This window comes from Achroia grisella, unplaced genomic scaffold, assembly GCF_030625045.1.
Source record: "Achroia grisella isolate CSIRO2021 unplaced genomic scaffold, CSIRO_AGI_Agris_v1 utg509, whole genome shotgun sequence".
In the NCBI taxonomy this organism is placed as follows: Eukaryota; Metazoa; Arthropoda; class Insecta; order Lepidoptera; family Pyralidae; genus Achroia; species Achroia grisella.
Genome location: NW_026712902.1, coordinates 3,416,276 through 3,443,291, shown reverse-complemented (window position 1 = coordinate 3,443,291; position 27,016 = coordinate 3,416,276). Strand labels below are relative to the sequence as shown.

The following is a 27,016-nucleotide window of genomic DNA, read 5'->3' as shown; positions in this document are numbered from 1 at the left end:
ACTAGCAATATACATTATTATGGTATCATTAATCCCATTACTTACAAGACCTCAAATGGTAGTACTATTTTAATTGTGATTTGCACTGTAGATCGGCGTGTCGAGTGAGGGTGAACGCGCGGAGTTCTCGCTGTACTGCATCGTGGCTGGCGACGCGCTGACGATGCCGCTGGCCGGCGACGAGTACGTGCTGGACGTGACCACGGAGCTGCAGCGCGCTCATCACCCCTTCTACCTCATCTTCTGCCGTTCCGTATGGCATCATCCACTCAGGACAGACGCGCCACCGCTCTACACAGAAGTTCTATTCAACCAGGTCTGTTGCCTTATCTTTTTCTATTTGTTATTTCAAATTGCTTTATGCCAGTGTCTACGTATCCCAACGTGGGATCTTACTAACTTGTAACTATTTTGGGGAATTTCTAACCAAATTTTCCAAGACTATTAATTTTTATATTTTAACTGTGGTAATTGCAATACAATTGTTACGGTTTATGTATTAAAAACTGAACCTATTTGTTATCGTGAAATAATTATAATAATTTTACACACAATAAATTTAATAATGCCTTCTTGAAAACGCCTTATTGTAACTTATATATGTTGTTTAATATATTGTTTACGTCTTTTCTTTACTGTCATTCGAGCCGGACAAACGAGTACAAAAGTAATGCATGCGGTCCTATAAAGTAATCAACAATATGATTTTTCGAGCCGAACAAACGAATTCAAAAGTAATGCGTGTGGTAGGACCACTAAAAGTAAAGTAACTAGCAATATGATGCTTCGAGTCGGATAAATCGGAATTAAGCTGAATGGTTGTGTAGTGGTAACGTGTGTGGTCATATAAATTAATCAGGAATATGATCCTTCGAGCCGGATAAACCGGAATAAGACTGAAGGGTTGTGTGTCGTCAGGTGGCGCCGGACTACCTGGAGGGGCTGCTGGTGGTGCTGCCGGGCGGCGCGGCGCCGGCGGCGGGCGCGGTGCGGGACGCGGCGCTGGTGGCGGCGCTGCTGCACCGCGCGGCCGCGCTGCCGGACGCGCCGCACCCGCGCGACCTCAAGTTCCTGCTGCCCAAGCCGCTGCTGGCGCTGCGCGAGCCGCGCCCGCAGCGCTGGGCCGCCTGGGTGGCCGCAGAGTGGCCCGCCGCCAGCCACCTCGCGCCCGCCGCCGCCAAGGCCAAAGTGCTCCAGGTACCGCCATATGGTCCAATTATACCACTCTCCAAATCGATACTCCAATTTTTTTCTTCAGACGGAACACATCTACTGGAAGTTGGCCATCATCATGGCGATCTTAACTTTGTCCACAGCTGCTTTGAACAGAGATCTTATGCTAATCCCGAACAAGTCAAAGACCGGGCAAGCACGCACGTCATGGCTGAAGAACTTAAGACAGTTATGTTCTTCAGCCATCACGTGCGGCGCTTGCCCGGTCTTGGTCGGCCCTGAATTTTTCCTTGAATACTCCAATAGACTATTGCTATTGAGTAAATACAATATGTGCATTATGACTAGAGCACTCATTCGACACTGCAATTTGAATAAACAATTGGCAAACTTTGGCCTGAGCTCAACAACAATCTGCAAATTTTGCCAATCTGAGGAGGAAACGCCACTACACATCCTATGTGGTTGTAAGCCACTCAAATGCATAAACTAATCTTTCTCCCTCCTTTGGAAAGTATACACTCTACCCTGAGGAGATACAATCCATAACTCTTAAGAGCGATATAAGTGTATCTAGGATATTCTTAGGAATATCCTTCAATTCTTGTCCCTGACGGGTCTAGGTAGCTTTTAAAAGGACGAATAAAATAGAAATCTTAATCAAATAATAATGATCATAACAGGTGTTGTCCCGCTGGCCACTATTCGGCTCGTCGTTCTTCGCGGTGCGGCGCGTGACGGGCGGCAGCGCGGGCGAGTGGCGCGAGCACGTGCTGGCACTGAACCGGCGCGGCGTGCACCTGCTGCACCCCGCCACGCACGAGACCGACACGCACTGGCCCTACAGCGAACTCATCTCCACCAGGAAGGTGAATACCATTCACATTATAAATATATTACAACGGGATTTAACACGAATAATTTTAAGATAAATAAAGGTGACCTCTCGATGTTTGTACTAAGTTGCACTAATCGTAGTCACGAGCTGACTGGAGAGGTAAATACATATATTTACTATAGAATTATTATTACAACCGGTTTAACTATATTTATAAGGTAAATACCGATCTACACCACACCACCTCGTTTGAACATACTTATATGACTGAACATACTATAACTTTTCATTTTTTCAATGCCAAATAAGCAGGCGAGCTGATGATATGTGGTAATCATCTCCAATTTACATCAACAGTTATCATGTGACGAGACCACATATGTGTTGTCATTCCGGAGAACCAAGATGTAATGCATCATATCCTGTTAATTTCCGATAAATTTCTGATACTGAAGAAATATTATTCGAAAATTTGAAGTCAATTCGCTACAAAACTTCTCCCGTTATACACAATTTAGTATACTTGATGATAGAGTGCTAAAATTTTCATATTGTGACCAGGTGCGGTCAGAGGACGGCACGCTGTTCCTGGACGTGAAGTGCGGGTCGCTGCTGCAGCAGCGTGTGACGCGGCTGCAGGCGGAGCAGGCGCACGAGGTGGCGCGGCTCGTGCGCCAGTACGTGGCGCTGCAGCGCGACCAGCGCCACGACGCGCGCCTCGAGCACGCGCACTCGCCCACCGCAGACTACTGGTTAGTGTCTCTCTCTCTCACACTCTCAGTCTATCTCTCTCTCTCTCTTTTTCCCTCTCAGACTGTCTCTCGCTCTCTCTCTCTCTCTCTACACTGCTGCAGCAGCGCGTGACGCGACTGCAAACGGAGCAGATGCACGAGGAGTCGCAGTCAGCAGCTGGATTCATCTTTTCACCTCCTTTTCCTGATACTGCAATTGTAGGAGAAACACGATAACACGATATCATAGCAAAAAAAAAATGTTTAACTAAACAAAGGATAGCCTATTTCCTTCTCTACATCTCCAAATACTACGCGTCCAATTTTATGATGATTCGTTAAGTAGAATGGCGAAATAAACAAACTCAGTGCCTACGTGTATTTGTAAACTGAACTCTAAATTCAAACCATTAAAGTACTATCCAGCTACCACAGGAAACAAATGAGTAAAGAAATGATACCTCAAGATGTATTAAAATATTGTAATCATATGTAATGCAACAGTGGTGAAGTGATTACCCATTACGCTACATCACTGTCGTATTTTTATATAATTCTAAGAATTTCATTTTTGTTTCAGATATCAACATCCAAATACGTGAATGTGCCTTCGTGACCTAAAACATGCCAACCATTATTGCTATAAATAACGATTGTGTATGTTAACCTCAACAATTCCGTCCTATATAGATCTGAGATGTCCCTTACATCAAACATTAATTAATTTTACAGTTTTTTGTATATTAAGATCTGACTAAAATGAGAATAGGATTGTTAGGGCTCAAACTCGCTATTGAATACAGCGATTAATATTATTATACTTCTATTTTCATTTTGGTCAAAATATCATAGTGTTAAATTTCGAATATTTTAACGTTAGTTATTCAACATGAGTATTTTTATGAGAACATTCCAACATTGTTGTTGTTATCAAACATTTAGTATAGCGTTTCGTGTTGTAATCAAATATTTAAATCATATATAAGTATCTAACTAACTATTTATAAAATACTATTAGTTGTTCTCTGTATCTACTGTTTTTAATCTGTCGCATTCTGTTTTCAAAAATACACTTTACTGTTTTTAATCATTTTTCTCGCGGTTATAAAATAAGTATTTGAATATAGAACAACATAAGAATTGCAAACGCCAAACAGAAAAAAATAAAAAAATTGATAATAAAGAAAAAAAAGAGTCACATTTCTATTTTTAAGAAATCCTACAGTAGATACACTTTTTTATTATTGTATATGAAACACGTTTAATTAGATGTAGATAATAAATCGTGAATATTTTGTTGCCTTTGGAATTCGTATTATGTTCTAAATAGTATTGTTATTTCCAACAACAAAATGTATTTAATTCTACGTTACGATTAACGAAAATTTTGCGTGCCTTACTTCGAGTGACTGTCCTCCACAGATTCTAATGAAAGGTGCTATTGTAGTTATAACGGTTTTGTACTTAAAATGAATTTATATTGAATTGCACGTAATGGATTTATCCAAAGACCGTATAGGTTGGAGTCATGTTTAATAACACATTTAATTATAATGTATGTCATTGTCATGTAATATATTTAAAAAGATTAATCGATGTATAAGAATTATAATGTAGATACCAATAAAAGTTATATTTTTTAATCTGTTCTTTTCATTTTATTACTATTATTTTAAACGAGTTGATCAATATATGAAATTATTTTGTCAATAAATGAATAATTATTTAGTATTCTAAAGCCTTTAGAGCTTAAGCATATAAGGAATTTTTATCGGCGGAAATCTAAGTTTCCTGCTACTACAATGAATTTTTAGCCCCTAACAAAAAGAGAGGAGTATTATTTTGAGTTTGACGTGTCTGTCTGTATGCCTGTGACATTGTTGCTCTTAAAAATTCTTTCTTTCTTTCAATCAAGGTTGTTTTTAATTGCAATTTATTAAAATTTGTAGAGGTGATTCAAAGTCATCAGCTGTTATTTTGCTTTTAGATTTTAATGTTTATGCCAGGAGATAACTAATAATTGTTAATAAAAATAAAGTATTGTTAATTATATTACTTGTTACTACGTTTCGTTTTGAACATAAAAGTATGCCAAGAATCGAAGTCCTAGTTTCAATATGATAAAGATTGACACTCTAACAAACCTTCCACTCCTCTCGTACCTTATTTGGGTCAATGGCAATCACCACGATAGACCAACATCATACTCATTCTTTTTAATGCTTTATAATTTCTATTTCCATATTATCAATAAAAAAGAAATATTATTTATTTTTAATTTAGATTTCGAGTTTCTATTTATATAATTTTATTTCAATAGATTCCTACCTAAAGGACTATTCTGAGAAACAAAACAAATTAAAACTAAATTAACCATTCATAAAGTCATTTAGAACAATTATAAATCGAAACAAAAAATAAGTCAAATCAAAATAACAAAATAATAATTTCGTATCCACAGATAATTAATTGTAACTTAAGAGACAACACGGATGTTGTGTACGTATGTTTCAGATCCTCTTGTTGTACAATTTTTTTACGGTGTTTACGTATTCAGAGAGGCGGATCGACTATGACTAATTATTTTCGCGTCTTCGTCATAGTGCTTACAATACAAAGTATCTAAGGGTTGTCCAATTAAACATTACTTTTTTTCTATTAAGATTTTTCTTTTTTATTCACTTCCACGCAACGGCTTAGGTGGTCTAGTGGTTTAGCATTCCATTTTAGTTCCGATGGTCGCGGGTTCATTCTTCAGATGGTGTAAACATTTGTATGCATGAGTATGATTGTTTGTATCAATCTGGATGTTTTCTATGTGTATGTATTTACAAAAAAAATGTATTTAAATGCTTCTACCAGTTGTTTATTACTCAAAACTCTGCTCTGCTTTAGCTTGGGGCTAAATGGCGCTGTTAAAATTGTCTTAGGTTATTATTATTATATACACTAACAGCAACACGGAAACCATATGAACAACGAATAGCGGGTATCCGGGAAAAAAGCTCTACTTTAGCTTGGGACTAAATGGGTCTGTTGAAATTGTCCTCGGTTATTAATATTATTATAAACTTTAACAGCTTTACGGAAACCATATTAGCAACAATTGAGGGGTGTCAGGGGTGTGACAAGATGATTCATGTGACGCCCCAAAAGCCCTCATTCATTACTATGACGGGCTACTTGCTTCGCTTACAGTTTTACTGTATCGAAAGTTTAGTTTTATACTTTCAACCATCATAGAATATATATTTATATAATCTGTCACACTTTTATACCTCCTTCCCTGCGTCCAAAGTATAGAATAATACTTTCAACCATCAATGAATTAATATTATGTACTTTTTTATTTATATTGAATATGTCACTTTTGTGTCTCTGAAATGTTTCTTGTGTCAATGTATAAACCATTATTATTTTAATATTTTATCTGCTGTCTAAATTTCTATGTCCAAAACACCGTCACTCTTCAACTACAATACAAGAAATAAGTTACACAGTGGTGTCGAGGACTTTGTCAACCTCAGTAAAAGTACATAATATTATGTTATCTGTGCTAAAAGTTATAGATAAATTAGACCACATATGTCCACTTTCCGGCTAGTCTTGCATCACCATAATGTCAGTCGTTTGAGTTACATATGTATACAAAATGTCAGCTAGAACGGATGTAAGGAAATGCTTTAAAATTTGATCACAAAGTAACAGCGGAAACGAATATAAAGACTGTATGAAGCTTCTATAAATAAATTGTGTGATTTAGGTAAATGTTTACTGATACACGATCCACATATCCGGATACGAGAAGCAAGAAACAGTGCTATTTCTGCTTTAAGTATTAATACATTAACATTACTTATTATAAAACTTATTGGTATCGGAAAACTGGTTCGAAAGTTATAGATTCGATAAAACCTGTTTTCTTTTCTGTCGAAGAATAAAATACATAATAATTTATATTATTATTACTAATATTGCTATTATATTACCATTGCTAGTAGTGTATTGTAGCAGTTTGACCTCCACGTTGTTCCCTCTGGAAACCATCATGAAATCCTGGTGAATTATGCCAGAATGGGCTATCTGACCTGACCTCATGTTCATCCTATACTCCACCGCCAGCGTAAACCGTCAGCGTAGGTGGATGCACCATTCCACTATCAACCATAAAAAATGTACATCATAGACGTGTAACTTTACAAAAGTGGATTTAGGGCAGATAGACACAAAAAGAGACTTTGGTTTTATGTTCCTGCCTCAGCTTAATGCGAATATATAGAGTATGAGATGGAGGTCGTAATGTAGTATTACATCTTACGGAAGAATTTCTATAAATAATAGTGAAAACTGTATCAAAATCGGTTGCGTGATTTGGAAGAAGCTTAAAACCACAAAAATTGGTATTTGACCGTTTTAATATAGATTAACCTATGATTTATAATACATACGTATAACCCCATAACCGTAAATACATAATATAATATAATAGTTCAGTTCCGAGTACAACAAATTGTTTATGAAAATGATATAAGACCTGAATGTGATCGTGACTTAATAAATGTATAAAAAGTAATTGTACTTTAAATGTTATTAAATATGTTAATAAAACACATATTTTATTATGATATTTACTTTACAATTGGTTTACATTTTAATGTTACGAAATATACTTCACTAATAAAATGTCTAGGTTTATTGACAACCCTATTGAAAAGGAAACATCAGCTGACGACTGCTGTGTGTGAAGGTTGTCGGTCAGTTCCCACGGCGCTGCCATAAAATAGTGTCCTTTGTTAGTCTTACACCTCAAGGCTCACACACTCCATACGACAATATTATGTATGACCCCGTGCCGAAAGTGTTAACTACGTCATTGGTGTTAATACAAAAAAAAAAAAGTGTCAGCGTCAATTTTAAAAATGGAAATATATAATTTGATTTTAGAAATTGGCATTTATAGTTCGGATAATAGAAAAAAAAATTTTTTTACCTATTGTTCTGTAGCAAACATACAAGGTACCGACCTATTTAAATTATAGATAAATCTATAAATGTAAATAAAATTGAAGTGTCTGTTTGTAATATTGAAATAACCGTTTTTTACTACATGCATATGAATATAAATATGTACATACACCAAAATAACATTTTTTACAATTTTTGTCTGACTGTCTGTTTGTTCCGGATAATCTCTGAAATGGCTGGCCGATTTTGACGGATCTCTTTTTGACAGGTATCTGATTTAATAAGGATAAACTTAGGCTACTTTTATTTTAGAAAAATAAATTTAAATTCCACGCGGACGTAGTCGCGGGGACAGCTAGTTAAAAATAATCTTGACTGTTCTGATATCATATCAGCTACGCTTGACATATTTCTCTGAGTACTGTGGGAATATTTCACAGTACCTCATTTTCGTATCCAACGAGACGAGATGAACATATCACCTCGCTGTATACCGAATTATTTGCTATTTTACTGATGTCTCCATCATCGGAAAGATAGTAATATAAATAGACACACAGTTTTTGGTATCAAGTACATACCTGACGCTATAATACGAATTTTTCTTTTACTACCACCATATTAAGTCAGAGGCACTATCATCAATCGACTTTGTGGTAAATACATACTTGATGTGCCCACATTCACTCAGTATACCGAAAGCTAAAGTAGCAGGAAGTCTTTGAGATTAATTTAGTTTCTTTGATTTCTTAGTGGTCAAATTAAATTACACTGAGTAATTTAGTTTGACCATAACCGGAAAGGTAGTCTGAAATATTGCACAAAATGTTATTTTGACATCGGCAAAATTTGAACTCGCGACGTTTCTCCGCAAGTCGAAATAGTCAACCACTACGCCGTAACGCTCTCTACAACGAAATGTACCTACGCGGAAATTAAAACTGGAGTCATTACTTCTGTGTAATGTAACTATACTACATTAAATAATGGTATGGTCACCAAACACCGTGGGAACTTAATACATCAAAATATGAATGACTCATATTATTCATATTTTGTAATTAAACTTTATGTATGTACATATAGCTAGTGTGACGACATACCTTAATAATCCAAGCATAAATAATAAAAAAATATCTACCTTCATGACAAACAACCAGGTGGGCCGATAGCTTATCATTCCAGGTACATAAAAATTAAAATTAAAATTAAACATTCACGTATGTTATTCCAGATGGGGTAAACTATTGATGTTGTGATGAACGCTTGCATTCTCTCGGTATTGTTTCAACATTGGATTCAATCCCTGCCCCAATCTTAACTGTTTTTTTTTTATTGTATACCTGCCTTATAGTTTGTATTAATATGTAAGATTATATTATCTGTGGTATTACTATTTTATCTGTACTTACATAAATCAACCCGTCTCATCTTAGCACGAGTGCAATTATTCTAAGGATCTCTTAACTTTTTTGTTATGTAGATAACCTTATGTGAGAGAAAAAAATGTAATTAAACTATTAATTTACAAGTATGTTCCTTTCAAGAAGATAATTTATTTCCTTTATAATATTAGTTTAGATATTAACCGTTTATAACACCTATAAAAATAATATTGATTATTTCATAGATTTATATATCTACTCAATATAGACAAATTCCAAATTCAAATTCTCAGTGGGTTCTCAGAAATTGAATTTGGAATTCTAGAATTTATTTTAACCAGTTTTTTAAATAAACAGATGTAGTTGCGATATATCTGTTTGGTACCTAATCTATACTTTTAAATGCATCGCCGGTGAATTATGACAAACACGTACCACTAAATGTTATTTGTGATGTGTTGTCCTAAATTATTTGGGTAATGGACATTACGTCATGTCAACATATTATGTATGTACTCTCTGTTTATTAGTTAATTGATGTTACCTCAAATATATATTATGATTATTTACCTACTTCGATACATATTTAACCGACTTCAAAAAAGGAGGAGAATCTCAATTCTACTATATGTTTCTATGTTATCTCAGAACATTTTCTTAGGTAATACTTTTTATTTGAAAGCTGGTACTTCGTGGGGTCTCATAAAAATTTGGTCAAGATCTGAACAATAGCTTTTTGTTATTGGTAGTTTTCCCCACAGATGAACTTATACAAAGCCTACTTATGCCTACTTAATGTTTTCTATACTGATCGCAGGTAACTGCGATCAGAATTTTTATTGAAGAAGAAGATTTGAATTTTAATAACAAATAAATAGTAATATTTAATTGTTATTAAAATTCATAGTCACATTTACTTAAAACAAAAAACGAGTTAATTGCCGAAAATGATTATTATACATTACATTAGAACTTTGTAGAGAACATGTTTCATTCCAAACGTGAACATTCCAAATTCAAAAATCATTCTAGTTCATTCTAGTCAGTTATGTAAATCAAGATTTTCGTATTAATGTATTTTTACCTACCATCCTGAGAGACACTAATTCAAATGAGAAGAACTGTCGAGTAACAACCAAACTGATTTTTTTTATAACTATCGCCATCCATTTTTCTTATAACTATTGCCATGGACGTTTGATAATCATTTAGTGAGTTTGGCTTTCTTCAACCACTATATTCTGATCACTATATAGATATACCAGTAAATGAGACAGTCGACGTATGTACCTAATTTGCATGAAAATAGAACGCGTCGCTACAAACACATGAATTGAACAAAATACCGTCTTCCGCATAGACCTGTAACAGACTTTTAACACTGTTTCTATTGTCTCTCTTCCTAAACATTTGTAGATTTTTTATGAAATATAAAAGACTAACAATCTGACGGCTTACCTAATGGTAGGTACGAGTCGTTGTCTTACACGAGTACTTAAACAGCACGCTGCCATAAGACAAAATAATAATGATTAAAAAAATGCAGAAACTGTTTGTTACTAGATCTTAAGTAAAGCTAAGTTTTAGTTTATACGTATTCTTATTTTTATTCTATATATTATTACCCTGCATACAGAAGGCTAATCACCCAATCCCCCATTGATGACGGGACAAACGTTTGGCCTCGAGGCCGCAATCTGCACCTGCACCAAGAAGATTAAGCAAAAAGTTGAAGTCGTATAGTATGAACAACTAAAGAAATTGATGGAAGATCGTTGAAAATGGCAAGAACTCCACTAATAAGCGTGCTGGCCTTAAACGTCAACATAATATTATAATATGTAGACAGTGAAAACATCTACTAAAAACTTCCACTGTAGCAAATTGCAACAGAAGCCTAAGAATTTATATATGTATGTATTTTTTTTTAAAACTATCCAGATCTTCATCCTATCATATTTATATGATATTCTATTATAGTTGTGACATATTCGTAGCGGTTCCATAAGTTATGTCGCACATAATAATTCACCATGTTGTTTTGTATAGTCGTATATGTAAGTACTTGAATACAAATGTGTACAATAAAATAATTATTATGTAGTCATCTACACACGGGCCGTCAGTACTGTAACATATGATGTCCTTGCAGTTGACCAAGGAAGTGTATGTTTAAAATTTACTCTACATAATGGTTTTGTTAGTTAATAATCGTTAAAGACGATGTCTGACACATTATGCATATTATACATGATAACAGGGTTCCGCAGTGTAGCATGTTTTTTTTATACTACTATGTGTTGAGAGCGTAGACTGTAGGTTGCTGATGATAAAAACACCTTTGCTGGACCAAACTAATTACATATATTTAAATTATATAATAACTTAATTACACTGAGCAACGTATAGCGTCTGTTAGACAATATCGTGGAAGAAAGTAAGTTAAAAAGGAATTCAATGGTGCCACCCTCTAGCACTTATTCCATGGTATTACCATAAACATAAAATGATTATTTGTTGCTAGCAACACTACGGTGGCAAACATGTATACGGCCCATCTGGTGGTAAACGGGTATCGTAGCCTATGGACGCCTGAAACACCAGGGGTGTCACGTGCGCCTTGTCGACCCTTAAGCTACCTTAATATACCCTTCTTGAAAAACCCCATGATGTAGTCCCGTGAGAAAACTTCTGCAGGAAGTTTGGCATTATGTTCTCTGTAATCTCACTAAGTCTTCTTTACATTTTGTCACTTACCCACTTTTTCTTGTATTTTTCATTGATACTCCGCTCCTATGGGTCGTAGCGTGATGTTATGTAACCTATAGACTTTCCCAATAAGAGGAATATGCAGTTCCTGTTGGATACGAACTCGTAGTTCTTAAGATTACGCTGTTCAGCCAAAGAAACAAACTCTTCAGCTTTGTAATAATAATATAGATACCTCGACAGACCTTGCCTAAAAGGTATCAAGAACCCTGTACCTATTTATCAATAGTTAACCACGAATAGACAACAAGTGAGTAGGTTCCCAACTGATCTTGACATTCGCTAACAAAGGTACCGCTAATTCGTTGCAACACAGCCTTATAAAGCATCCAATGAACCGTGTTTGGCGGACCATTCCATTATCACTACACTACAAATTACAAAGTTCAGAGCAAATTGCAAAATTCATTCACGTGGAGCGAAACTGAACGACTAAAATATCGAAGGTCTAGTTCGTAGTATAAGGATTGTTTTTTTTTATTTAGCACAAAGAGATGTGTGTGCACATAATAAAATTACGATGTAGGTATTCTTATAGTATTAGTTCTATATCTCAAAATCAAAATATCTTTATTCATGTAGGTCTATTACAGACCCTTATAATATGTAATCTAAACTACCGTCACTTCGGAGTGCTTTCGAGCTGAGAAGAACTGACAAGAAACTCGTCTATTCAGAGATCTTGCGTCTCCCCTCACCTAAGCTTATACTTTATTTGCTTCATCCTATGGACACAATTTCATCCACTTTAGTTTTTGTGTAAAATTTTCATAATAGCTCGTTTTCTATGGGACATGCAGCCTTAGTTCGTCATTAAAAAGACGTACTAAATAAAAAAAATAAATCGTTATTTTTTTTATATAGTACGGATATTGATCCTACATTTTTTTATAGCAGGTGTAAGTTTAAATTTGCTGTCTTAATCATATAAGTGGAAGACGATTGTCAATAATGGGGACAAGTGGACCCATTGCTAGCGATGTAACATGTCAGATCTACCTTCATCAGTTCCCGCTGAAGAACTCACTGACTAGATTTTATGGCTCCAAGGTAGATTAAATATTTAATGAATGAAATAATAAAAGAGAATACTCAATATAACTACAGTAATATATCTATATGACTATATCTCTCATTTTCGCTCTCTCAAAAGATAAAGATATCTCTTATTATATACAGCTATCTGGAGACAGATTTCATTATATCATATACAGTAAGAGTCGTAGCCTAATGGCTAACAAAACTAACTGAAGTCCGAAAAGTTATAGGTTCTATATCATATATAGTGAGAGTGTCGTACGTGACCTAATAGCTACACAAAATTAACTTGAATCCCAAAATCACTGGAGTCTAATCTAACCGACACCAAAACCTTCATGTATCAATGCTAGAAGGCTCGGCCCCTGCCACGGTGGATTCAAATATGCTCAGCGAAATGTGGACATTTCAAGTGTTCCTTTACCATGTCGACATTTGACAATATCTCTGACGATCCCATCTGGGATAATAGTCGTAAAGTATATTTTTTTTATAATTATATGTATGTATGTTTGTAGCTATAGTATTCCTATAAAACATCTTAATCATATCAGCTTATTTCCGTACTTATTATGACATTACTAAAAATATAAAGTGATAGGTAGTTTTTTTTTTATCAGGTCGTTCTGTATTTAATGACAGTGTAATAAGTATTAACTGTAACCACCTACAGAAAAAAAATAACATCAGATAAAATGCTATAAAATATGTACTAACTATATATTACCCGCAACTATTATTATTTTATATAAAAGATTGCCTATGTCCCTCTGTCTTAACGTTTAACGTGAAATTAGAATAGCCATGAAAAATAACAATTTCATAAACTAACAGATGGACTCACTTTTGCGTTCATAATGTTAACATGAATAATGTACTTGTTTCATACAGGTCTTGACGATACATCGGTATTATTGTTGTCATACTAAGATGCACAGTAGGTATATATTTTTTTCGTAAATCCACAAAAAATACACCAATTTTATCTGTTTTTGCGACATTATCTGACACTTATGAATATGTATCTCGTTTTTATTAATCTTATCTTGGACTCTGACAATGACTAACTCAAATTGAGGAACATGTTTTATCAAATCTCGCGTGTGACTTCCAACCATATGTGTCATACAAACTCATTATTTTAAAATTAACTCTAATAGTACTTAAGTGTTGGAGCAACGAACTTCCTATAAATTAACAGATTCCATGAAACTGTGTTTACGGCTTTACCTTGTCCAGCGATTCTTTTGTTTTTGTAATATTGCTGAACGAACGTTAACGCAACAATTTTAAAGTAAATTAAAATACCCGAGTAGTGAAATTAGTTTATTATCTGTAACATAAAAATATATTAGTGGCTATACTTATTACTATTTATAAATATAATGGCTATTTATAATACACAAGCACACACATTCGTGAACAATTACAGTTCTACACTCGTCAGTCATAAAGTCACAACTTCACAAGTCAATAAGTTATTACGTTGGGCTATGTCTCGGTGTACGCACTTCTCTTTTGTCAGGCCACTTACCGGCAGAATATTGCACAAACCCAGGGTCAGTTGGAGTTCCAGACGCCCTCCCTTCATTCTCAGTGGCTTCCTTCTCAACTATAGGTTCCATAGGAAACAACGCTGGCGTGTCCCCTCTTCTCGATCTATTTGAAGATCTTAAATAATCTTCTAATTGCTGCAAGGTAGGCGTTGATACCTTCTGAGCTCTGGTCGGCGATTTCGACTGTCGTTTTTGTTCGTAAGTGGGTGAGACGTCGTCGTACAAACTCCTCAATCGACCAGACTTCACTTTCGAGAAGACTGGCGTCTGTAGTTCGGGCAAATAATCCTCTTTCACTGGCAATCTCCCGTCGGTAGCTTCTAAATATCGCCTCAAATATCTTTCATTGAATTTCGCAAGTTCCTGTTCATAATGAAACTTATCGATATCCATTAATGGGTCGGAGAGGCGAAAGTAGTTACCATTCTCGATACCACTGCGCAATGAACCAAACTTCGATTTCTCCAGTTCGTCTCTTTGAAGAATATCGTCCTCAAATTTCGTATAACCATGTTTAGGTTCATCGAAAAGAGTAGACTCTTCTTTCTTTGTAATTGTATCAATATTCTTTTCTAAGTCCAAATCTTTTGGTCTATCCGGTTTTACGTTTCCATTCTGTTTCTCTACAGGCACATGCCCGTTCCCGGCCGGCTGTGCTTGGCTTGATATGGTAACTTTCTTGTCTACTTTTGGTGACGAGAACGCGTCTGTTTGAGAAGTTTGAGCTTTGGTGTATATTCTAGGACCCATAAGGTCTATGAGAAACAACGCAGCAACAATCAAGGACAGTGTACCGAGTACAGATGCGTTGACCACTAAATTTCTAGGCACGGAGTCCAGAGACGCCAACTCTAAGCCACCTGTTAAATTACATTGATGATATTATTATCTATGTTCTTAAAAGTATTTCTGGGTAGCAACTAAATATCTAAAATATTTTGTTGAAATGCTTCATTACTGAGTAACGAGAAATCGGGTTCCTTTACTATGGGAGCAATTAAAAGAGAACCCTAATTGTCACTACAAGAACAACTTAACAACATACAATCATGAATAGCGAGATAATAAATGTAATTGTCTAAATATTTTTTTTATTTTTGTCAAGCTGGAGTAAACTTAGGAATGTTCAAGTGCAATATATACAAACACACGGTTTGTGCTACGTTCCCCATATCGGCAACATTCAAGTATTATTTAAATTCAATTTTAGGATTACAGTCGGACAGACATTGTGACATTTAAAGTTATTTAAAGTTTAATTAAATTAATTGGCGGTAGCACTCAATAGTAATAATAATAATTTATACTATATACTTCTGGGTTACTACTGCTGTCATAAATTAAACTTAAATATCAAAAGTTACTCTTACCCAATACGAGGAAGAACAAAAGGCCAAATCCGAGAAAGAAGCCTTCTAGTATGCGGCGTCCCCGCGGTATCTCTTGAAACACTCGAGCCAGGATTAACCCGAAGGTTATTATCACGTAACCTTTAAAAAGAATTAAACCACTTACATATATAATCATTCATTCATTCGTAATTTAAAAGCTACGCCTGATTGGTGGAGCTTTTGGAGGATCTACTTTCCACGATCCATTATCCTCTTTAGATGTTAATTCGACTAATTTTATCTTTAATTTGGTTTATGTGGACGTGCCTTGATCTCTGCCTTCGTACCTGTCGTGCCGTCTCAACCAAGTGTCCTAACATTCTCTAACAGTCTATTTTATATAGTATTCAATATCTGCCTTCTTTCTTTCAACCTGTATTTCTTATTTTATGTTTTCAGCTAATTCTTTCCATCCTTCTCCAACACCACATTTCAAGAGGAAGGTTTATATGTATAATACATGTTAGCTAGTACTGAATAAAGACAAATTTAATACCTCCATACACAGCATCAGCGAAGGCTCCTCCCACGGAATCCCACGTGACTGAGGTAAGGAGTGACCACTCCCGCGACAGCTTCTGCAGCAGCAACGCCAGACGTGCTTCATCATCGGACGAGACACGCTTCGCTACTAGGCAGGCCACGCAGAATAACTAGAACATCGAAACAAACCCATGATAATATTATTAATTCGCAAATATGTCTGTTTAAGTGAAGAAATATTGAAACCTTCAAGAAAAGAACTTATTGTTTCCTAAGGCCGGCAACGCACTCGCAAATCCCTTAGTCCTTTTTTTGTTTATTTTGTTAAGGTCGTCGTAAAAAGATTTTTAGAATATCAATTCTCAATGACGGCTCACAGCTTATCTAATTTAAATGGAATTTTAGTGTGATTCTTGTGAGTTTTTATTATTTCAATCGGTACATAATAAAAAAAATTGTTAACCTAACATATTATTCCGAATATCAAACGCGCGGGTACAACTGTTATAGAAAGTATAATTAAATAACTACAAAATGTGTATATTAATCAGTGATATTACATAGATAAGTATATATAGTAATCCCAGAGAATATCGAGGTTATAGCACAAAATTATATTGTGACCTACTGACGGAGATTTAGGAAAGTCAACATTTTAATTTTCCGCTAGCTTGGCGTGACTAAATACGTATTGTATTGTCTATCCTCTCTTTGTCAAACTATCTAATAAGTTTGTTACTGGTTTGTAGGTAATATTTAAAGTAAAATTTATATACATGTTTAGAAATCACTTTCTTTCTGACTCTGTCGCGGCAGGATTCTCAATGGAGAATCAACTCACATGAGATTACACATATAATAAAATAAAAAATATAATACTTTCAGACTCATTCTACAATTGCTTTAATGTTGCTACTTATTTCAAGGATCGCAAATATCAAAGATGGGACTCTTACTATTTTAATTCGTAGACAATATGTAATGTACTACAAAGTCGGTACTTTTATAATATCGCCAAACTTCTTCCAGAAGAGGAGACGACGCTGCTATATCTTGGAGTGAGCTTAGATAGTGATCCTCAGAGCTCAGAGGATTTATATATATTATAAGACTATAATTATGCGCTCCAGGAGTCAATAAAAATCGGTTACACTTTTAAGCAGCGTCAGCGGCTGTTTCTTTGCCTCGTTTGTTGCTTATATATTTATTTAGATAAAATTTGCGTAAACACAAAAATTACTGCTGACAGAAACACAGACAATCAATACACTATGATGACTAATGAAATGTTGTCGTTGGGTCTAAAGCCTAGCCTTGCAGCAACATCAAAAAAAATCACATCTAGGTCACACATAACTTTTTATTTAATGGACCAAAAAAATATTCTTCTCTATCTATATGCATATACTTTAAAGTTATATGCAAGTTCTGAGAGAAATTGAAATAAAATAATTAATATGAGTGTATAAAAAAATAGAGACTGATTGATTTTCGGTCTGCAATGCGAATCTGTTAAAATTCCTATTTTTTTCACAGCATTCGAAATTATGATGACTGTGTATAGTATAATGTATATATATAGCACAGATAACATAATATTACATAGATAATAAATGTAATGGTTCAGATAAATCGATGTGTTATGGATGAAGATTCCGAGGTTCCGGGACAGCGGGTACACAGGATGAGTGGATTTATATATGAATGATACTTTCCAATTGATATCTACTAATTATATATATTCTATTAAATAAAGAAATAAAATATTTTATAGAATCAAGGAAAAAATATAACGTGACATTTTACAACAATGTGAGGAACGAACTATCAAAATTTTAAAACATGTAATATGTTTGTTACATGTAATTTTTAAATACAAAAAGTTAAATGAAAGAGGTTTCTCAACAATAATAGTAAGATTAATCGAAAGATTTCATCGTCATTGTGCGTACCGTCGTCACCACAGGAAGGTACCGTCAAACAATAGATGGCCAGCAGATACTCAGCGAGGGTCCTTCGCAATTATGAACGTTGTCCACCGTGGGAGTGGCATTGTAGATGTGGACCTAAGGCAACCTCGCGTAATTTATTCCTAACTTAAACAGGTACATTATGTTATGTGGAGTAACGGACAGACGTGACAAGAATTTGTATAGATGTATAATTATGTAATTGTTGAGACAACATGATGACGCGCGTTGCATTTAGACATTTGTCACCTTCAATTCAATATATGTACGTATATACCATATGGAATATATATCACACTAAATTCACATTATATTACGACTGTAATCCCATAGAGGATAATAAAGACGTTGTGAAATTCAGTTGAGTTTCTTGCCAGTTCTTCTCAATTGAATCTGTATACTGAACTGGATGGTAGAGAAGAAATATTAATACAAAATTTCGACGCCGCTTATGAAAAGCGGCTAAAATGTAATACATTAATCAATTATTTTTTATTTAATTTGTTGACGTTGTAGTGAACGCAATATTTATTACACATCGCTACATTACACTGAGTAAACCAATTTGAATCAAACGTGATAGAGCGAACTTACAGTAATCACTCAGATTAGTTTTTTTATTTATATTAATTTATATTGTTTCATTAATTATTTATAGTATAATAGCATTTATACAATATAGCATTCGGAGAAGTAATCATACATTGTTGGCCTTACGAGGAAACTCGTTGGGAAATCCAAAAAACAAAACACAAATACATACATACCAACATAAATTTCGGATGCGCCTGCAACATGAATATTGTGCACTCGAGAGTAGCTCCTTGGCGTTAGGTAGTTATATAAGAAAATAATATGCATTTATTAGTCAAATATTATTGACATTATCAGGAATCTGCTAAACTTCAACTACAACTGGCAGCACGTAGACATAAGTGCATAGCCTCATCAACACAATGAAAATAGACTAATATGCTTTAAAATATCTAAAAAGACTCCGATCAGCTTACTTCTGCAGCCGAAGCTAAAGCGCTGATTTTCAGCGGAGGTCTTAGGGCCTTATTTCCACATAAGTTTTATGTATCATGATCTCTAATGTTGATCTTTAGAATTTTGTTGCGAGCAGTCTATATTCACACACAACCATAAAAATGTAAAAAAAATATGGTTTTGTGTGAATGTAGACTGTTTTTGTTAAAATATTTCGAATTTCGAATGTGATGGTAGAATAAAAAAATATTCCAAACTGATATGAATCTTATTTAATATTATAAATGCGAAATAAGTATGGATGAATTTTTGGTAATCTTTCACGCAAAAGCTACTAAACGGCTTTTGAAGAAACTTTACAGTAATGTAGCTTATATACCAGAATCTTCAGAATCACAATAAGAACAACACATAGCTCATAAATTTCATGGGTGAAACCGCGGGTACAGGTGGGAAAGAATATATTTTGTCCATAGCTTTAGTGTAATATAATAATTGTAATTTGCAATAATCTATTTAAATGCAAGCCTAGAGTTATCAATGAAGCGTAAGATCAGTAATTACAAGGTAAATTGCGTATCGGTCGAGACGATTGTATAGTACAGTGATTCACATAGCCCCCTTGAAGTGTAAAGATATTCTGTCATAGTTCGACTCGAAGATAATGGCTTCAATGAAGGTTTTTCTCAAGATTAAATAAAATTCTATTGATTATTCACTGATTTGCTATATATTTATTTGAATAGGTGTGTTCTACTTCAGTCGTAATAAGGAAACAAGGCAGTAAACTATAGAATAATACAAATTCAAAAATAAGCACTGTGGAAAATTTTGGTATTTTAACTATTGTGATCACATGACCACAATTTAGTATTTATTTATTTTTAAATTTGGTATTAAAAGTTCAAAAGTTACTTTGCTTATCACACGCCTAAAATATAGGTACTAAATACTTAAGTATCTGCTATATACCATACCCATTAGTAGAAACTTTGAACTTTCGTTACCTATTTTTGTTAAACAATAGATACTTTCTAAAATTAAATTTTATTAAAAGTCAATCAATGCTAAGTGCGGTCGCCCAAGTACCTACAAGATATAATAACTGGCAAGGATGTAACCCATGGAATTTTCATCACTGGACGATTAGTCAGAATTATAAATTGACACAAAGTTTTTTGGTACTGGCGGATACCATAAAGGTTTGTATTCACGATCTTTGAGTTTGAGTTGTGATAGTACAGTTCTAAACACTACCATAGATAAGATAATATTACACACTACGTTTTCATTCATTCATCAAATTCACTCATCATTAGAGAGTAAAGTAACAATTCCGAATATGTGCTTTTAATATTAGACGGGCAAAAGAGAGGTAGTCAAACGGCTATACCATATCTATTATTTTTTTAATTATTTGTTTCGCCGTTTTTATTATTTAGAACTTCTTATGCTCTTTGCAGCGGATGATTTTAATAGAAATTTCACATATACATATACATATATTTTAAATAAAATATTATATTAATGTGTTTAGACGTAATATTCATGAGTTTACGCATGTATGTAGCTTATGAACAGCGATAAATTGAATTTATTAGTAGGGTCACCTTTCTCGGTCAGAGGGTCAACAAGCTCCCATCGTACTCTCACCTAATGTAATTATTACGGGCTAGATTGTGTAATAGACATATATATCATATAGGTATTAAATTATATGTTACTAGTAATAGATGGATTGTTGACCCTATTACAACAATGTACCATGTCAGGTTGACCTCCACGCAGTTCCCCTGGAAACCATTATTATAAATTCCTGGTTAATTTGTCACGATGTGCTGACATGACTCTCCGGTGATGGAAACACCGGTAACAGAACCGAAATATTAATCCATGAGACGGTGGTAGGCTCGCTCTCTGCACGTTTAATTCATTTACAATTTTAAATATACCCATCAGAGTTGCCGGCTTCGGTGGTCTGGTGGTTTAGCACACCGCTTTACTTTCAATCGTCGCAGGTTTGATTCTTAGCACGCTACAAACCTTTGTATTCATGAATATATCTTTGTTTTCTATGCACGAATGTATTTACAAAAAAAATCTAAGTATTTATATCAGTTGTCTAATAACCATAACTCAAGCTCTGCCTACCGTGGGACTGGATGGTGCTGTGTTAATTTTCCAGGGTTATTTATTTATTTATAAAACAGTTGCGTTCACCATGACATCAACAAATGACAATGCCTCTGATTACCCCATCCGTGATAACAATCGTGACAGTATGTACGTTATTGACAAATTGTAACAAGACGATAATTGTAATGGGCTGAGAGGTAGGAGCTTTTAGTTTATGGTTTGAAGCGCAGATAAGAGAATATTACATAGCCTGTAGTGACACTAATGGCTTCTGATTTTCACTAGTTCCTGTATGTTTTTTTTGTGTATGATAATGTAATGTTGCACCCACCTGCGCTAACTATTGACACATTCGCTGGCAGGGCACCAGTGAAGGATGATAGAATGATCATGAGGTCAGGTCAGTTAGCCCATCTTAACATATTCACCAGGAATTCATCACGATGGTTTCCAGGGGTAACCGCGTGGAGGTCAACCTGACATGGTACATTGCTAGTAATGAGGTCATGAATCCACATTACTACCAATCACCTTCCCCCTAAAGGGGATTATTATTTAGTACCATGTTAGGTCGACCTCCACGCGGTTCCCGGGAAACCATCGTGATAAATTCTCGGTGAATGTGTCACGATGGGCTAACTGACCTAATCTCATGCTCATCTTATCATACTCCACTGGTGCCCCGCCAGCATGAACCGTAAGCGTAGGCGGCTGCACCATTCCAGTATCATACATAAAAAACACCAGGTTTTCTTTTTTTTATATACTCTTCTTTTTTTGTAATATATATGTTATAAAATGTTGTCTATGTTTTAAAATGTCTGTGTGTGTAGTATATATAAGAATAGTATATATATTCCGTAACTTCATTTTCATTTTCGTCATTATTAAATTCCTAGGTGACTTCGATTAATTCATGAATTAAAATAAATAAAATATTCATCAACAACAGACTTTTCGATCAACCATCTTCTTAATTTTTTTTACACTTTCCGATCAGCCATCCTTATAACTGTTTTTTAACATATTTATCTGTAGTGTTTCCATTTCATCATACAACTTATTGTAATTTTTTATCTTAATTGTACACCTATCTATGTTACTTGGGTATTTCAGTTTGTGAAATATCAACGAATAATGCAGTTTAAGGTTACAAGAAATTAACACTGAACTGCTAAATAAGACATATAGCTACCTACATATATAGCAATGAAAATTAACACACGAAAATATTCAAACTAAATTTTAAATTGTTTTAATTATTTCAACATGATAGTAGTTTAAATGACCACATATAATGAGATCTTTTGAAGGTTAAAAGATGCCATAAAATGTATAAAAGAATATATTAATATAAATTTTAATGTACAGTCATTGACCATAAGCGTGGGACACCTAGTTTGTTATAAAACTAAGGATTTTTTGTCATTTAATAATGGATGGTTAAAAAATTATGATTTCTAAGTACTATTATTATAAACTGTTGGTGTCCGCAAATTCATACGCGTGATATTCGTAATAACAATGAAATATATTTTTTTTAATCGAAGGATTTAAAACAAACACAAAATCTTATGGAAAGCTTTCGACAATAATAAAAATAACCCTCCTGGTCATAGCTACATAATGGATATAGGATATAGGACATTATAGACATCGGACATTTTCGATACTAGATAATTTACAAAAGAAATGTTTTTAAAAACATTTTTTTTCTAAATTCATAGAAAACAACCAGATTGGTCTGGAACAATCGTACTCATGAATGCAAGTGTGCACCACGCATTTAAGCGATGTGCTAAAGCGGCAGATCATCGAGGTCATCAATACAATACATCATGAACCCACATTGAAATCAATCAATCAGTTTCTGAGATTAGCCTGCCTAAAAGCATAGATAAACGCGATTTTTTAATTCAATAACATAAGTAAGTCTTAGGTCAAAAGCAGTTTCTTAGTCCTACTCAGAAACAGCTACTGGTTGATGACTTTTTTTTAATTTAAAGTAATTACGTATAGACACAGCATGTATGATTTTATTATATGTACCTAAGTATATAACGAATACCTAATAATAACTTTACAACTTGAAAGAGGTCCGTAGGATAACATTTCTAGAATTCTTTTTAAAATAAAATATGTTTAGTAAAATATGTTGTAAAAAACTAAATTCCCTTATTTTTTGCCTATTTATGCATTTGTCCCTTATGGGCTGAAAAAAAATCTGGCAACTTTAATTACAATCCAGTTTGAAAGAAAGAAAGAAAAAAATATTTATTCAGTTTTGTACCAAACTACACACTAGTCAAATTCTTGTACTGATTGTAATCTATTTTGTGTGCTAATAAATAAATAAATAAACGGCAGAGTAGGAAAGGTAAGAAATACCAAAAGTGCAAGCCACTTTTTTATGTAATTGGAATGACTACTGTTGAGGGCGCCACTATATCTAGTATGTATTAATGAAATAGTACTTTTAGTATAAAATAATGTAGCAAATAGGTTATATATTTCACAATGATTGTCTGTAGAATGCAAATGTTGTTTACGTAATTTAGTTCCGAAATGAATACTAGATGGCGCTGTTAGAATTCTAAAACTCGATCTATTTCGTTTTTATCGATTGATATACACGATTGTAAAATTTTATTATTCAGTATTTTGTAACGCCATTTTTTGATATCATTATACTCTTTCCCTCGTATGTTGTTTCATTTCGAGGTTTTTGGGCTGTCTGAATATCGCAGCGCGGGGACGTCTTCAACTACAAATTAATAGCCCACTTGATGAGAAATGCTAACGGCTTATATACATGAACAGCACTAGGGCTATTAAATGATGCCTGTGATTCCGCTAATGCGTTGCCATTTCCAAACGGTAAGATGTCATGCCTTTTATCCTGTAATTTTACACTACAACCGATACAGTAGGTATATAAAATCAGCTGTCTGAAATTATTAAGATTTAGGTACCCCTACGCCGACGATCTTTAGGTACAGTTTACCTCAGTCGTATATACGTCGACGATCCCTTACGAGATGAAGTACCAAAGATACTACCTCATAGATTTCTTACCAATATAATTTGTTGAAATACGGAGGCATGTTCAGTGAACAAATAGTCGTTTTATTTTCAGGTCCATTGATTCGACAGATAGAGTCAAGTCGTCTGGTGAGGCTTTTGTACTTTGGGACAGTAAAAAAATAGAGCTGTCAATTATATAAAAAATATCAAGGAGACTAAAAATACTAATCTCACCTACCTCTGAATAGGACATCTTTTAAAACTACAGCTCCTAGCAGATGCTTAAGTAACCATTAGACGTCTCTGAGTGCAACTGTTTGTAGTTATTTTTATGTAGGTACTAGCTGTACACGCGACTTCGTCCGCGTGGACTGACAACAGAAACTTATTTTTCTAAAATAAATGTAGCCTAACTTACTCCTTATTGCATCAGCTACTTGCCAATAAAAGTCCCGTCAAAATAGGTTCAGAGATTAGCCGGAACAAACAGACAGACAAAAATTGTAAAAAATGTTATTTTGGTGTATGTTCCGTATTTACATTCATATGCATGTAGTAAAAAACGGTTATTTCAATATTACAATCAGATACTCCATTTATATGTATAGATGTATGTTCATTTATACATACATCTATACATATAAATAAAATTGGAAATTTTATTAAGAAACGAGACGGTATAATGGAAAGAAACGGTTTAAATTTTGGTATTAGGTACTCAGAATTAGTAATCAGGGGTTTTAAAGTTTACTGTGGAAAATAAAATAAATATCGTGACATGTCTATAATTACGAATAGCGTAAATATAAGCAAGTTTTGCCGCGCAAAGTAGACAGTTATATTATACGACTTATCTTTAGGTCTATGGTAGAAATACGATGTACGTAACAAATAGCTTATTTTAAATTTTTATTTGTGACGATAGCTACGAATTGCAAGTAGGTAAACAAGTTTTGGCGCGCAAAGTAGATTTAAGTACATTATTCTGTTTGTCTTTGGGTCGAAATTATTATGGACATAACAAATAGCCCTCTCTTCAAATTTTTATTCGTGACGTGTCTATACCTACGAATTGCAGGTACAGAAACAAGTTTTAGCGAGCATAGTAGATTTAATTACGTTATACTGTTTGTCTATGGCTCGAAATTATGATGAACGTAACTAAAGCCCTTTTTAACCATAGAACGTGCACAACTTCAGCTTTTAAGTCTCAATGGTACACTTTAATGTCACGACCTTCCACACTTCTACTTTCATTGACAAACGTAATACGTACTCTAATACTTTCGCTAGTGAGTTTAAATTTGTTACAGCCTCCTACGTACGATATGACATAAATGCATGCAGGTGTGTTGTTACGTCACGGAATGTCGCAATGCAAACATCTTGTATGGCCAGTTTTGTAATTGAGTTTACACGTCTAAATGGTTTCTAACTAAAGAGCTTACAAAAGTTATCGAATAATCGAAAGTATACAAATTGGAGGGAAAATTTTAGATTTCTAATATTTCTGTGTATAATATTCTGTGTATCTTACAATGAATACTAGAAAACAGTATATTATTAGTACAAAAATAGCATTTTAATAAAATACGTTTATTTATAAGAATCATAATGGTATTGCTAAGAGAATAATTAATAAACAAGATTTTTTGTTTTAATTTTGTTACACCTTTACACATACCTATACAGCCATCATCAAGAGATCGGGTTTGTGAATTAGGTATCAATGCCGTGATTTGCTATTTATAGGAACATGGAAACCTCAACGTTGGTATTGGAAACCCTAGTCGAATGAAGTGACCGCAGGTGGAACAAAGTCAGGCAGGATTTTATTACATAGTTTATTTTACTGCTTCTAGTTACGTAGGTAGACAGTTCTATGGTTTTTTTTAATAATGGAATGGCGCACCTGTTTCTGCTGAAGGGATACCGCGTGGAAATCAACCTGATATGGTACATTGCTAACAATTGGGTTATTAATTCACATTATAATACAAATAACAATACCCCGCAGTAGTGTTTGTATGCGTGTATAAATAGTATTTATTATGCGTATATAAAGAATTTATTAGATAATTATTATCGGATGGTACAAATTATATATAGTTCTAGCTGGTCACTGACTTGACACAAATGTTATAAACGGGCGTAAAAAAACCATAAAGGTTTACTTACAAACTCGACTATCTTTAGAGCGACCCATTTGTCGCATACCGCCATCGCAGCTTGATAAGATGCGATTGCGCCACACAGGTTTCACTGTCTACCGACTGCATACACAAACAAGTCCATGTGTTCACTTTGTTGTCATAATTACGAGCACAGTAACGCGGTAGGCGGCCGCGCTGCGCGGGCGCAGTGTTTTGTTTGAAGCAAACGACCATTTTCACGGTGGCATGTCGTGGCATTGGAGGAAACATTTGTCCTACATGGACGAGCTGACGACGCAGTGGCGCGGAAATGTGCACTCGCGATGAAAAACTTCATCTTGTATTTAATAGCGTTAAATTAACTCTGTATCATGTGGGAGATCAGAGATAAAAATTAATATTCCACTTTACTTT

General features: G+C 34.4%; 2 protein-coding genes across 2 annotated transcripts in view; one reads left to right on the top strand and one right to left on the bottom strand.

The window, feature by feature from the left end:
- The window catches only part of LOC131846250 (unconventional myosin-XV), a 122,496-nt gene extending 118,686 nt beyond the window's left edge, over positions 1-3,810 (top strand). The window contains exons 28-32 of the mRNA XM_059195511.1: positions 92-316; positions 919-1,197; positions 1,857-2,042; positions 2,573-2,763; positions 3,323-3,810. Coding sequence (XP_059051494.1) covers positions 92-316; positions 919-1,197; positions 1,857-2,042; positions 2,573-2,763; position 3,323 — 882 coding nt within the window. The 3' untranslated portion in view covers positions 3,324-3,810. The remainder of the gene's footprint in view (positions 1-91; positions 317-918; positions 1,198-1,856; positions 2,043-2,572; positions 2,764-3,322) is intronic.
- Positions 3,811-14,238: 10,428 nt separating this feature from the next.
- LOC131846331 (uncharacterized) lies at positions 14,239-26,805 on the bottom strand. The gene is made up of 4 exons (XM_059195609.1): positions 26,628-26,805; positions 16,343-16,499; positions 15,826-15,945; positions 14,239-15,315 (listed from the first exon to the last, which is right to left on the bottom strand). The coding sequence occupies exons 1-4, from the start codon at positions 26,670-26,672 to the stop codon at positions 14,381-14,383; spliced, it is 1,257 nt and encodes a 418-aa protein (XP_059051592.1). The 5' UTR covers positions 26,673-26,805; the 3' UTR covers positions 14,239-14,380.
- Between the last annotated feature and the right edge of the window lie 211 nt (positions 26,806-27,016).

Coding starts and splice junctions, on each gene's coding strand:
- LOC131846331 (XM_059195609.1), bottom strand. CDS start 26,672: ATGGCGGTATGCGACAAATGGGTCGCTCTAAAGATAGTCGAGTTT. Junction 16,500..26,627: donor CTCTAAAGATAGTCGAGTTT/GTAAGTAAACCT, acceptor TCGATGTTCTAG/TTATTCTGCGTGGCCTGCCT. Junction 15,946..16,342: donor CGCTGATGCTGTGTATGGAG/GTATTAAATTTG, acceptor TTCTTTTTAAAG/GTTACGTGATAATAACCTTC.